This window comes from Schistocerca piceifrons, chromosome X (genome assembly GCF_021461385.2).
Source record: "Schistocerca piceifrons isolate TAMUIC-IGC-003096 chromosome X, iqSchPice1.1, whole genome shotgun sequence".
Taxonomy (NCBI): domain Eukaryota; kingdom Metazoa; phylum Arthropoda; class Insecta; order Orthoptera; family Acrididae; genus Schistocerca; species Schistocerca piceifrons.
The window spans coordinates 741,838,971-741,854,836 of NC_060149.1; the positions used below are offsets into that span (position 1 = coordinate 741,838,971).

A 15,866-nucleotide genomic window follows, 5' to 3' on the forward strand; every position below is an offset into this window, starting at 1 on the left:
ATAAAAACTTATTATTTTGTTGGAAAATGGAAATACAACAAGAAATTTTCTACCAGTGAAGTGATTGGAGAAAAAATCTGAACTACACCTTTTGATGAAGGTCTTTTAAAAAATTTCACCAGTGCTTTTCACTTGCACGTTTTCAATTTATAATGAAGCGCCCGTGGTCTAGGGGTAGTGTCTTTGATTCATAATCAAAATGTCTATGGTCCCGGGTTCGAATCCCACCGCTACTTCAATTTTGATTAATAATCAGCATTGGCGGCCGAAGACTTCCGACATAAGACGTCACCCTCATTCTGCCAATGGCCTTGCCAAGGAGGGTGCAGGAATGAACAGAGGTTCAGGGCACTCTCTTGTCCTGGGGTTGGGAAACTGTCCCTAAAGGCGGAAGAATCAGCAATGATCAACGGCATGAGGATGCAGAAGGGAATGGAAACCACTGCATTAAAGACACATAACGGGTGTCTGCAGAACATGTGGCCTGTAATTGAAGAAGTGTCATGATGTCACATTCAATAAGACACTGAAAACTCAACACATTCATCAACAAAAGTGATGTTGCAACTTTGGAAGAAATGGTGGAAGCAGCGGAGAAGTTTTGTACACAGATGAGACATATAATGTCAAACTTCAGCCTTCATTATATATGAGACCTTAACTTTTCCCGGCGAATTGTGCCTTGAGAATGGCAGGGTGTGCTCCCGCCGAAATATCAGCGGTGGTCAACAATGTCACCCAACAGCAAACCCGTAAAGTATTTGAACATTCAACCTACATTATATAATTAACACGGCCAAGCATTGGTGCCAGTATGAACCACTGTATAACAGGTCACTGGATCACAATGGTGAAAAGACAATCTTGGTGAAAAAAAATCAACATTCCCCACCCTTATACAGTGTAGTATAGTTGAACTGCTTCAAGGAAAGTGTCACCCCTTCTATTTTTATGTAAGCAAGATTCTGCCAATAAACTTGCTCCTTGAGTTGCTGCTACTGTCAAGAAATTAGAAGAAGAATATAAGAATATTGCTATTACTTGCTCCATGCCAGGAAAACTAACAGAAGATCTTTATGGAAAATTCTTGGAAACAACATAAAAGCCATATGTTGCTAACAATAATTCATGGGGTAGCTTGTCTGATGAGACATTCATCAATGAGGAACGTGAAGTAACATGTACTATGCAGATCATTCCACCAAAATGTACTCATCTTCTTCAATCCTGTGATGTATATTTCTATAACACAGTCAAAAATCTCTAAGAATTGCTGTGAACTGCTACAACAATGAAAATTACTGTAAAGAGAAGGTAAAATTAAAATAAATTTGATTTTGAAGCATCACTTCGATGCTCCTGTTTTGATCCCAATGATTTAGTATGTCTGGAACACATCAAAATCAACAGAGGAAGACCTGGATTTAAAAACTTGCATGACTAGGGTTTTCACTGAAGCTTATTTTGGCAAAATGTTCTTGTTCAAAAAATGTTTTCATAAAATGTGCATGGTGTGAACAATATTTATGTTTTAAATGTTTCTTTGATAATTATCACTCTAAATAATGCAGTTCCCCTAATAATACATAAAAAACAGGTACTTAATTGTTAGAAATTTTGGAAAATTTTCCTTCATTCAAAATTTCTTTCAATTATGAAATTAACTGTTTCAATATATTAATTAATTAATTAAATTAAAGTAATATCAACTGAATTAAAAAGTTTATTTTACATAAATAAACTGAACTGTTTAAATATATTTAAAATTGACAATTAATAATTTAACACTGCGAGGCAGAAAATAAAATGGGAGGGGAAAAAAGGGGGAAAAAGTGGTTTCAGTGAGAATCGAACACAAGCCAGTGATACGCTAGATGACTGCACCATGCCTCTGAGTTCAAAATTACTTTGAAAAAATCTCACTCTCTATCCAAAAATCTTTAGAGTGTTTTACCTTTTCCTATGGCCCATTCAAGTGAGATATTCTACACATTCTACACTGTCGAAGCCACATTAATATGACCACCTGACAAAAGCCTGAATAATAACTTTTCACGTAGTGGACCACTGCAAGACATGCAGGAAGAGAGTCAATGTGGTTCTGGAAGGTACTAACAGGGATAAGGAGCCACGTTGACACCAGTGCCATGGCAAACTGCACTAGGTTTGTCAGTTGAGGATCCACGACACAAACAGCCTGATTAAAGTGGTCCCACAGATTCTCAAGTGCATTAAAATACAGGGAGTTTTGAGGCAAGGGGAGTATGGTAAACTCATCCTGGTGCTCTTGGAACCATGCATGCATGTACACTGTGATCTGTGTGACATGCTGTATTGTCCTGCTGGTAGATACCATTGTGCAGTGGAAAAACAAACTGCATGTAGGGGTGGATATGGTCCCCAAAGATAGATGCATACTTCTGTTGATCCATTGTGCCCTCCAGTATGATGACATCACCCAGTGAATGCCACAAAAACATTCCCCAGACTATAACACTCCCTCCATGTTTGCTTTCAGATGTTTCACATCATGCACACCTGTGGTCATCTGTCTGATGGAGCACAAAATGTGATTCATCTGAAAAGGCCACCTGTCACCACTCTTTGGATGTCCAACTGCAGTACTGGCATGCAAATACCAGTCTTCACCACCAATGGACAGCAGTCAGCATGGGTGCATGAACCAGGCTCCTGCTGAGGAGGCCAATACACAGCAACATTCGCTGAACTGTCATTGAAGAAACACTGTTGGTGGTCTCTCGGTTCATATGGGTGTCTACTTGCTCAACAGCTGCATGTCTATTCACCCATACATATTTCTACAGCCAATGTTACCCACTGTCACCTATGGTCCATGGTGTACCACAGTTGCCTCAGTGCCAGTTTTGAATAGCGTGATTTTCCCATGAAGAAAGCCCATGATCATGCAATTTTGGACATCAGGTAATTCACTCTATTTCCATACAACAACGACTACACTGTTTTCCGCATCCACCCCCTCCCCCACCAGCACCTGACATGTTTTATATACCCTCCACTGCTAGTGCTGCCACCTGCCATCTGTGAGGGGTTATTGCACGCTGACATCAAACATGGCCTGGGGTTACATTAATGTGACAAGCTATGTAGGGACTCAAAAGGGGCATTTGTCTGGTTCTACCCACACAGTCTGAGCTAAATTGGCGAGCTCCACACCATGTCCTTCCCTCGTAAGGTAAAAAGTATTCTTAGTAATGTTAAACAATATCTAGGTCTCGGAAATCTGGGTGTGCATCACATTCCAGGCGAATGTGGTATGTCTTACATAGAGCAGACTATCAGAATTGTTGAGGAGAGATCCGAGGAGCATCAGCAACCCATCTGACTGAAACAACCAAGCACTACCACGGTTATAATCATGCCATGGTTATAATCATGCCATAAATATAATCATGGAATCAAACAATGGAAACTCCAGGTAGGACTATCAATGTAGGAAAAGACAGACTGTTACTTACCATAAAGAAGACACAATAAGTTGCAGACAGGCACAATTAAAAGTCATTTACACAAAGCTTTCAGCCACAGCCTTCATCATCAAAAGAGAAACACACACCATTCATACCCAAAAGCAAGCACACCTCATGCACATGACTGCCAACTCCAGCAGCTTGGGCCAGAAGGGCGAGAAATATGACAAGATCAGTATTGTGGTGCAAATTCCAAGTTTCTGGGACAGCACAATTAAGGAGTCTATTGAAATAAAGATGTCAGAAAACCTAATAAACAGGGATGGAGGTTTCAATTTAAAAAAGGCTTTGAGTATAGCACTCAGCTGATAAAGATCTTGTTGACCATTAGATCTATGCATACATCAGAGCTCGAAAATGCTGAGAGAGTTTGCATTTCTCTGAATACCAGAGCAAGCTCTGGAAAACAAAAGATCATCAAAGGTCATACTGGGTGTTGGGGGCTAACTCGGTTGTAAATGGTGGCATAAGACCGACAGCAGTTCACATTCTGTTCGGAGCCAGAAACCGAGTACATATAACAGCAGAACTTGCAGCACCTGAAGAAGATGGCAGAGTCAGTCTTCAAAATATTGCACATAAAACAGAAGCAACAACTCAGCAGAACACCCAGAAGCACATCATTAATGAAACATGCTGAAAAAATATGAGAGCTCATACAAGATATTGATTGTGAATGATACTACTATATACAGAGGGTTGGCATCAATAGGTAATGTCATCAGAACTGTACTGAACAAAAGGGCTATAAATGATAAGTCACAGCTAGCAAATGTATTTAATAATCATTTCTTAAATATCGTGGAAAGCAAAGGGACAAACAGTTCAAAAGAAAATGCACAGCAGAATGTTGAAAAAGTAACTCTCATAAAATTCAATAATATGAATATATCATCAACTTCTCCTCCTGAAATTAAGGAAATTAGACACTCTCTTGAAAATACAGGCTTATCTCGTTTTGATGGTGTTTCCAATACAGTACTAAAGATTTGTTCCCATTTAATAAGACCAGTCTTATCCAATGTATGTAATGCATCACTAACTCAAGACATCTTTCCAGAGAGGCTGAAATATGCTATTGTTAAACCTCTCTTTAAGAGAGGTGATAAGAAAAATGTCGACTACTATCGCTGCTGACAATATTTCCCAAAATTTTTGAGAAGATGACATACTCTAGAGTAGTATCTTACTTTAGCAACAATAATATCTTCAGCAAATCACAGTTTGGGTTTCAGAATGGTTCCTCTACTGAGAATGCCATTTACTGGTTGGTGTTTTTTGCAACCTATCTAAGGCATTTGACTCTGTGAATTGCAATATTCTCCTAAATAAACTGAAGTTTAAGGAATGATGGTATAGTCAACCAATGTATAATGTCATATCTAACCAAAAGAATGCAGAAAATTGTACTTAGTAATTCAACCATTGCAGTCTGGGGACTAGTCTGACTACGGAGAAATCATGTATGGGTTACCCAATGCTCAATCTTAGGGCCACTATTGTTCCTCATATTTGTAAATGATTTCCCAGTTAATATACAACAAGAAAAATTAGTTCTTTTTGCAGATGACACTAGTATTGCAATCAGTCCAAGTACACATACAGAAGCAGAAGACATAAGAAACAAAGTTCTTAAAAGTATCACTGACTGGTTTTCTGCAAATGATCTCACTCTCAGTTTTAAAAAGACACAGCATATTCATTTCTGCACATCTAGGTGTACTACACCAATAAAAAGTGTAACACATGGAGAGGAAATAATAAATAATGTGGAAACTTCCAAATTATTAGGTGTCCATATTGATTAGAATTTAAATTGGAAAAAGCACATTTTGGAGCTCCTAAAAAAACTTGGTTCAGCCACATTTGCACTTAGAATCACAGCAAAGCTTGGGGAGAGGCAAATCAGTAAGCTGACATATTTTTGCATGTTTTGATTCAATAATGTCATATGGAATAATGTTCTGGGCTCATCTTTAAGAAACAAAGTCTTCATTGTGCAAAAATATGCTGAAAGAATAATACATGGTGCTCACTCATGATCATCTTGTAGACATCTGTTTAAGGAGTTTGGCATTCTGACTACTGCTTCACATTATATTCCCTAATGAAGTTTGTTGTAAATAATCCACTACAGTTCAAAAGGAACGATGTAATTACAATACCAGAAGGGAAAATGACATTCATCACTCCACATTAAGGTGGTCTTTGCACAAAATGGGATGCACAATGCTGCAATAAAATATTCTGATCACTTACACAATGACATAAAATGACTGACAGACAGCACAGTAAAACTTGAAAACAAACAGAGAAAGTTTCTCCTTGACAACTCCTCCTATTCCATACAACAATTTCTATTACTATAATGTGCAAAAGGTGGTGGGTAGCAACTACTAACACCCATCTGCACATCTTTCTCTCTGTAAAAAATGAAATAAAATGCAAAATAAACAAATAAAAGTACTTACAAATGTTCAGAGTGCAACCATATGTACAAATTCATGTTCAATGTGAATGTAAAATGACTTGTTCCACAATGTTACGATCTACCACGCAAAATGATCAATGGAACATGTAATTAACTAAATATCTAACGAAATATGCCAAAATTCAAGATAATTTTCAGATGTAAAAAATATACTCAGATCTCTTTCTATATCACTGCTGGGTAAAACCTCAAGCATAAATTTGGCTTCTTTCACCCATCTTCATTTTAGTGTTATGTTGACAACATGTTTATAGTCTGGCCACATTGCATGAAAGCACTTTAGATGTTATAGTACAATGAAAGTTGGATGGGCATGCTGGCCACTCTGTGTACCATAAGCTGACCCACACTGATTTACATCTCACAGCATAGAGTTTCCACTGTTCAGTCCAGGAGAGAGCCATATCAAATACACTGATATACAGTGCTGAAATAGTTTCTGACAAGGACTACTTGAATTCCAAAATTAATCATCTGAAGTATGGGTTCCACAACAATGGCTACGGTTCACGTGATACAAAATCAGCAATCTCCAAGAAACAGAAACATGAAAATATTGAACAATTATGTGATGAGCCACTGACTGTGCTCCTTCATTTCTGCAGTGCTACGTCCAGCAAAATAGGCAAAGTCCTGGGAAAATGAGGAATAAGACCTACTTTCTGACCACATAAGTAGATAATGGAGATGTTGTGCCTGGTTAAGGACAGTCTCAGCCTCCAGGTCCCTGGAATTTACAATATCCCCTGTGAGTGCAGACGCAACTACATCAGTCAGTCCATACGTATTTTTTTCAGATTGCTGTACAGGACATCAACGGAACATTAAAAAATGGGTACTTGAGATACCAGCCTCATAAATAAACACAAAATACTGTTTGATGAAACAACAGTTCTGTCCCACACTTTCACTTACTGGAATTTTGTTATTAAACTGGCAGTAGTAATAAGAATGTGCAAGAACAACTCCAACTGGGACACCAGATATAATCTTACTGGTGCATGGAAGTGACACTGAGAAGAAAGAGAAAAATTTGTCACATTATTTATGCTTCTATGGAAGTGGTGGCACCAACAGCGAAGACATTAACACCATTTGTGGCAGCATCTGCTCTTAAGATTCCACAATATCACCTATCAGGAATTCAACAAACATATAATTACTTCCCACACAAAACATAAGCTCATTAAGTTGAAGGAAGGAGAGCTCACACACAAGTACTCAAGTATAAGGGGTGTTCAAAAAGAAACAAACTGGAGGCATAATTACAGAAACCAGTACCTGTAGGTTAGAAGTACTGACCCTGGCTGTTGAGACACTTGTCCCACTGTGACACAAGGCAGTGAATGGCTGTCTCATAAAATTCCTGGGGCTGCGATGTTAGCCAGCTCCGCACATACAGCTGGACATTGGCATCCGGGTGAAACGTTTGCCCCTCAGAGCCTTCTTAAGGGTTCCAAAAATGGCGTAATCACAGGGAGAGAGGTCTAGACTGTATGGAGGTTAGCCAAGAATCTCCCATTTGAATTTCTGCAGGAGTGCCGTGACTGAGTTGGCCATATGAGGCTTTGCATTGTCGTGGAGCAGAATGATCCCATGGGTGAGACTGCCTGGTCATTTTGATTTGATCGCTTGGCGAAGGGCGGTCAAGGTCTGCGAGTAAAGCTGGGCATTCACTGTTGTCTCATACTGCAGGAAGTGAATCAGAAGGGGGCCATCTTGGTCAAAGAAGAACATCAGCATAACCTTCCCTGCACTTGTGTGGACAGCGACGTCCAGGTGTACGTGCAGAACTGGTTAACATCGCAGCCCCGGGAATCTTATGAGACAGCTATTCAATGCCTTGTGTCACAGTGGGACAAGTGTCTGAACAGCCATGGTCAGTGCTTTTAACATACAGGTACTGGTTTCTGTAATTATGCCTCCAGCCCATTTCTTTCTGAATGCCCCTTATAATCAGCATTCACTTCATGCATTCTCTCTCAATGAAATTGGAATTGAGACTACTGATGCTAGTATACTACATGCCCTTGTGCATACGATAGTTTGCCGAGTACAAACTCATAAACAAAATTATAGTAAAAAGAGTCACTCTGGTATATGGCATGTATACTATCTGGATTGTTACCTGTGGATACTGAGGACCAATCTTCATTAATTTCTGAAGGCACTGTTCATGCAGCATCTGGCGGAATTTGTTAGCTTCTTTGAAAGCAGGACCCTCCAATAAGCAACTGATCAAGATGGGAACCAACAGTGACAGCATCTCCACCCCTGGAACAATTGTAATTATCTGTGCGTTACAACAGTCAGTTATCTTTGTTAAAATAACTTACTTAAACAAAACATAAGTGAAGTTCATACATACACTCATTTTCCGTGCAGGTGTATTGAAGTCAACTGACTACAGAACACCTTGAAACCAATAAAAAAGTCAATGCACATAGTGCTGTTACGAGTAGTGCAGTTTAGATCCTTGTAAAGCCATTCACATTTAGGTTTCCTGTGATTTGTCTAAATCAGTATTTGAAATAATTTAGCCATTTTCCTTCCCGGTGAGAGATTGTGCTCAATTGAGACTGATGATCAACATTGTCAGTACACGATGCACATGTCCACTGCAGTGGACAGCTGTTAATGATTGCTTCTTCGGCATTTTCCGTCAGTCCTGAAGTTAAAGATGCAAGTGAGCTGTGTGCACTTGCAGCCTCAGAACTAAATGAAAATGTCAGAGAAGTGCCATTCACAGCAGTCCACTGCAGTGGACGAATGCACCACAGGGTTAAAGACACTTAAGAATCTAACCTTCCTTCCTTCAATTTTACAAGGTGATCTTCACTGATGGAATTAAACTGCGTGGAAGGCTGACTGGAGCCAGGTCTTTGCCATTTGAGGCAATATGTTTACAAGGTTTGAGGCATCATTTTGTGGATGCTGTTCAAGTAGTAAGGGGTTCTCTTCTACAGAGAAAGACCTAGATAACCTTACTGTTGAGCAGCCGAGTTTAACAATAATAGAGAAAAGATCCATGTTTTAGTCCTAGTCCAATGCACAGTTTTATTTTGTTATACACATTGATTTCAAAGTTCAATTCTGGTGTAAAAAGGAAGTTCCATTTTGGAATACTTTTTGAGTGTTACCATGATGCACATAGGTTTGGTCAATAATTATTGTTTCATACACATACCACACCACTTAAGAAGGAATCAAATGCGAGAGTATACCAAATCATTAAGAGTTTTAGGAATTTCAATCACTGTATAAAATCCCGTCAACAGTAAGTCAAAGTAGACATCAAAGTTTTTCCAGTTTACCAAGATTTGGCTACTGAATGGACTGAGGTCTCTGGTCAAGTGCTATCATTGTTTTTGTATGATGATATTTGTAAAATCACTAAATAATAATAACTGAACTGGGATTTCAACTATTATTTTGTAGCTGTACATGTTGCAATGTAGCTTATATAGGAGAAAATCTATCTGTTTGGAAGTCTGCTTGTTTTGATTTATAAGACTCAACATGTCATCAAAACACACACTATCAACATAATGCTACGTTAGCTCATGCAATCCAACTTCAATGAAATGTCACCTGTTCAGCTGTGACAACAGTGACAGACCAAGATTTTTTTTGCATTGTGCTGTACTCTGGTAGATATCATGAGTCTATAGCTTCTATATGGGTATTAAAAATAACTCTTCTTATATCTATGTATGTACACGAAGCTTTATAACTTAACTACAATACATTTCATTAATCACAGCACACTTTCAAAGAATCTTGAAAGAAAGTTCATATAAAAACATTGAAAGTAAGTGTATACACTCTCATTACTGATTTTTAAAAAATGTGTGACATCCATGAGGCCAACCGAGAAGAATGAAAGTGGACAGGAGTGGGATGACAGAAATTTTTCATTACACAGAAAATTATTTTTAACTGAGAATTTTGAGTATTATTAACAAGACGTTCCAATAAATGTCTAAAGCAGGTGTAGTTTGGCTCTGGATGGACAAATACTTGTTCACGAGCTGATTATAATTTTGAGTATGTAAAGTCATGAACACAGAAAACAAATAAATTTCAATTAACTGGAAAACTGTTTACAAATATTGCCATGGAATAGTAGTTCTGCATCATGCACACCAGCACAAAATGAAAATAGACACAAAATTGCAATAAATAAGAAATTATTATTTAAAATACATTAACCAACAGAGAAATTAATGCCAAAGGGATTAAAAAACACTTATCTACATAAAAATGTAAAAAGGCTATGAGAAACAAACCAAAAGATCACATGATTCTTAAGAATTGTAAAGCAACATGCAACTTTTCTGGATGTACAGGGTTACTACAAAAAGCTTTTTTAGGCATTCACAAATGTTCGATATGTGCCCCTTTAGTGATTCGGCAGCCATCAAGCCGATAATCAAGTTCCTCCCACACTCGGCGCAGCATGTCCCCATCAATGAGTTCGAAAGCATCGTTGATGCGAGCTCGCAGTTCTGGCACGTTTCTTGGTAGAGGAGGTTTAAACACTGAATCTTTCACATAACCCCACAGAAAGAAATCGCATGGGGTTAAGTCGGGAGAGCGTGGAGGCCATGACATGAATTGCTGATCATGATCTCCACCACGACCGATCCATCGGTTTTCCAATCTCCTGTTTAAGAAATGCCGAACATCATGATGGAAGTGCGGTGGAGCACCATCCTGTTGAAAGATGAAGTCGGTGCTGTCGGTCTCCAGTTGTGGCATGAGCCAATTTTCCAGCATGTCCACATACACATGTCCTGTAACGTTTTTTTCGCAGAAGAAAAAGGGGCCGTAAACTTTAAACCGTGAGATTGCACAAAACTCGTTAACTTTTGGTGAATTGCAAACTTGCTGCACGAATGCGTGAGGATTCTCTACCACCCAGATTCACACATTGTGTCTGTTCACTTCACCATTAAGAAAAAATGTTGCTTCATCACTGAAAACAAGTTTCGCACTGAACGCATCCTCTTCCATGAGCTGTTGCAACCACGCCGAAAATTCAAAGCGTTTGACTTTGTCATCGAGTGTCAGGGCTTGTAGCAATTGTAAATGGTAAGGCTTCTGCTTTAGCCTTTTCCGTAAGATTTTCCAAACCGTCAGCTGTGGTACGTTTAGCTCCCTGATTGCTTTATTCGTCGACTTCCGCGGGCTAGGCATGAAACTTGCCCGCACGCGTTCAACCGTTTCTTCGCTCACTGCAGGCCGACCCGTTGATTTCCCCTTACAGAGGCATCCAGAAGCTTTAAACTGCGCATACCATAGCCAAATGGAGTTAGCAGTTGGTGGATCTTTGTTGAACTTCGTCCTGAAGTGTCGTTGCACTGTTATGACTGACTGATGTAAGTGCATTTCAAGCACGACATACGCTTTCTCGGCTCCTGTCGCCATTTTGTCTCACTGCGCTCTCGAGCACTCTGGCGGCAGAAACCTGAAGTGCGGCTTCAGCCGAACAAAACTTTATGAGTTTTTCTACGTATCTGTAGTGTGTCGTGACCATATGTCAATGAATGGAGCTACAGTGAATTTATGAAATCGCTTCAATCATTTGTAATAGCCCTGTATATGCAAAAAGAAAACAACTGTGCATAAAAAATAATTCTAAGTTGCATGCACATAAAATAGACTTTCTTCATTTACAACATCATAATTTAATGCAGAATAAAGCCATTATACAAAGTGAAACTTGTAGCTTCTAGCAGCATCCTGATACAACACATCATCAGAAAAAAAAAGATCTTACTAACAGCAGGATCTGCAATAGAATTACCAAGTATAATGTTAATGGAAAATACAGTTTCTTAGAAAAATCTATGCCACAGAAAAAAACTTGTGTAGAATGCAGCACATTCAAAAGTTGAGAGAGAAAACAAAAAGACAATTGTGAAATAATATTACTGGAATGCTGAAAGTTCAGCAGTTTTTAACTTGCCTTGAAATACATCTCCTGTGCAGCACAAAAGAGGTAAAAGTGAACTTTATCCATTATAACGTAATTTTCTATACACCACACAAATTGTACAGAATTCTAAAGTTACATATTTATCACATCTTACCACAAAGATGAAGAAGAAGAAGAAGAAGAAGAAGATGATGATGATGATGATTATTATTATTATTTTGTACTACTTTACAAATGTTCAAATGTGTGTGAAATCTTATGGGACTTAACTGCTAAGGTCATCAGTCCCTAAGCTTACACACTACTTAACCTAAATTATCCTAAGGACATACACACACACCCATGCCTGAGGGAGGGCTCGAACCTCTGCCGGGATCAGCCGCACAGTTCATGACTGCAGCGCCTTAGACCGCTTGGCTAATCCTGCATGGCACTACTTTACAATTTTATAATGCCAACTGGAGGTTCTAAATTAGGTTTTCATGTCCTGTCGACATTGTGCAAAGGAAACTTAAATAATGAACATTTATTATTAACGCGAAGTATATTCTCCACGTTTCTGTGTCCAGTTTATCCAATCTCCAGACAATGTCATTGAAATATAGTGTTGAAAAGTATTTCCTGAGGGTTCTTTTTGTATACAACATTATACGGTTTATCAATATCAATATACTACCTGTGTTCAAGTTTCAGGAATGATGTGGGTATAGTTTGCTTCTGCATTGTTAGCAAACATTAATATAATCAGAGTGTGATCTCATTTGCCCTTTTGGTACATAATGGATGACTGTTGCAAGTGCCACATCTTTGCAATAATTTCCAGACAGCACTTCTCACAACCTCAAACCAGATATTCTTCCTTTCATTTGAAGGTAACTAATCTTCAAACATCAAAGACATTATAGATAAACTACACTAACTAATATGTGTGGATACAGAAGATGGACCAATCAGCAACTGTCTCGCCAATGTCTCCAAGAATTATGTAGAAATGAACAGTCAATCTTTATCAAGGTAACTGGAAAAGCAATACTTCGAAACCACAGACATCATCTTGCCTTAAGCTGTTATATCAGGTCATTTTAGAAAATACTCATATGGAAGAAGTTTGATTGTATGCATTTAAAACTCTTAACTGATCAGTTATATCATGATTAGTAGCATTAGTTTTTTGCTGCTGAAGATTTCTTGATATTTTTGTAATTATTTTCATTTTGTATTATATCTATATTTCGTAAGAAAGTCCAAAAGTGAAAGTAAGCTGTGTAGTTAAACACAGTCAGACAGAAAAGGAATGCGTACTTAATTGTCAAACTTGCCATAATCTGAGTACAGGGAGAAACGATTTAGATGTGAGGGATACAAGAAATAGAAATTAAGTGCCTGAAACAGCAAAGAACCATACTGTGAGAGGTTATCTGATCACATTATGAGTGGATATTAATTTCCTTTACTGTACGAACTACACTGCGGAACAGAATTATTGGATCACATTTTCAAAACACCGTAATTCCCACCAGTTGCAATGCTTAAGTTTGAAATTCGTCCTTAAAGGAGCATACAAACTTCCTCTGTAATGGTGCAAAAGCATGGTGCCCCCCAGTGTCACCTTCAGACTCAACGACGCTTCAAGAGGCATCGACACTTGCGAGGGGGGGTGGGAAAAGCGGGAGGGGGGGTCACACCTCAGAAGTTCATGTGAAGTATAAGGTGGGTTAATGATGTCACATTATCACCAAATTTCACTACAATGGTGCCCAGTGCTCTGTGGACATGCCATATGATGAGAAGGTCATGACTGCCTGTTACCCACATTTCACCCCTTCTTTTGATGTGTCTGGGATGGAAGTCAGAACTGTGACACCCAGCACTGAAATCATGTAGTTTTCTTATGAGTTGCCAAGAAAAACATTCCAGACACACCACTGCTCAGAATCAGCACAAAAAAGTCACAGGGGGGTTGCATAAAAGACGTCAGTGACACCATCCCTTTCCCTGGGGTGTTGATTCTCACACAGAAGGGGCATTGATTCCCACACATTTTGTGGTCAAAAATGACAGCTTGCAATGTGATTAGCAATAGAAAGATGTTCTTCACAACCTACAACTACTCTGACATCCTTGGGCATTTCAACCTTTCTCTGACATTGTGGGGCTGCAGCCCCATCAAACATGATTGCACCTCTTTGGAGCACATCCAGACCACAATTTCTGCTCTCATGTACAGATTGTAAGTCAGTCAGGGACTATTCAAAAAAATTTGAATGTCATCCGAAGTAGCTAAGGGTGCTTATTCTTTGTCAGCACTCCTATTTTGTGTCGTCCTGTGGTGTGATCAAGGAACGATGCAACACTGACACATGTGAATACAACAGCAAAGGGTCCTTCTAGAACCCCCCAGTTTGTCAAAACCTTCAGTGGCACCTGCCCACCTTTACTGAGAATTTTGAAAATGTACCTGTACAGACAAAACCTGTGAAATTTGCTACAGGCCTGCAAACCAGAAACCCCTTCAACACTGTCCAATTCCATACAGCCTACTTTCAGATGCACAAGCAACAATGTGGTGGTGAAAGAGCAGCAGCATAGCATGTCTATGTCTGCACGGTGGGGTGCCAGCTGCCTCCGTAGGTTTTGCTGGGGGGGGGGGGGGGGAGGGGGGGGGGGGTGGGCGGGAGTGTCTTAGAGGCACCCTTTGCTGTTTTATTCACACATGGCAATGTGCATCCTCCCATCCCCAGCAGCTTCAGATCATGTTCAAATTTCGTCACATGGTTTTGGATGGCCCCTACTGGTTCCAACCTGTACAAAAGAGCAAAACTGCATTTCCAAACAGATGTGATCATGTTCTATGTGGATGCAGCCCCACAGTGTCCTTAAAGATGGGTTGAAATCCATGAGGGCAGTTTCAAAGGTTGTGAAGAATGGCTTCCTGTTGCTCATCACACTGCAAACTGTCATTTTCAATGATGCAATGTGGGGGTATCATGCCCCAAAGGAAGGGGTGGTTTTACTGACATTATTTATGCTACCCCTGTGGCCTTTTCATGCTGATTGTGAGTGGTTGTCTGTCTGAAATGTTTTCCTCAGCCACTTGTTAAAAAAAAAAACTGTATAATTTCAATGCTGGACGTTGTGGTTCTGACCTCCATCACAGAGGCTTCAAAAGAAAGGGTGAAATCCATGTAAGAAGGGGCCTAACAACCTTCTGATCATGTGACATGTGGCACTAGGCAGAGCTGTGGTGAAATTTGGTGCCAATGCGACATCCTTAACCCACCTTACACATCACATGAACTTCTGAGCTATGACCATTTATTTGTAGTTGTCAACACCTTCCCTGTTTGCAACATCATTGAGCCCACGGGTGACTTAGCAGGGCACCACACTTTTCCACGTTTACAGATGATGGTTGTAAGCACTTTTGAACCAAATTTCAAACTTAAGCATCACAGTGGGTGACAATTACTGGGTTTCAAAATAGTGATCCTTTAATTCTGTTGCACAGAGTAATTACTGTCTCAGTATAACAAGTAATCATCACTTCAGGCAGATATTGTGTTCTGCAAAATATGGGCTCCCTAATTTTTGATAACAATGTGTACATTCAGTTAATAATGCTCACTATATTTACTCATATTTGAGACAGATGATGACAATGGCGACTGTTGCAACAACTTTTCCACTTTTCCTCAGATAAAACAAACAGTCACGAGGTTATTTAAGGACCTATCTCAAAATTCTTGGACCAAAAATGACCACATAGAGAAATCATTCTGACTTTTTTCCATTGTCTCTATTGATGAGCTCCTTTTAATTCTCATACAGTAAATAATAAAAAAATGTATTCTTGAAATACTTCCCAACTGATTCCAATGTTTGTCATAACAAATCTCTGACATCCTGTATAGGAAGAAAGCTATCT

General features: G+C 39.2%; 1 protein-coding gene across 1 annotated transcript in view; it reads right to left on the reverse strand.

Moving 5' to 3' along the window:
- The window catches only part of LOC124721176 (HEAT repeat-containing protein 5B), a 478,541-nt gene that overhangs the window by 16,276 nt on the left and 446,399 nt on the right, over window positions 1–15,866 (reverse strand). Inside the window, exon 37 of the mRNA XM_047246010.1 lies at window positions 8,129–8,274. Within this exon, the coding sequence (XP_047101966.1) occupies window positions 8,129–8,274 (146 nt within the window). The remainder of the gene's footprint in view (window positions 1–8,128; window positions 8,275–15,866) is intronic.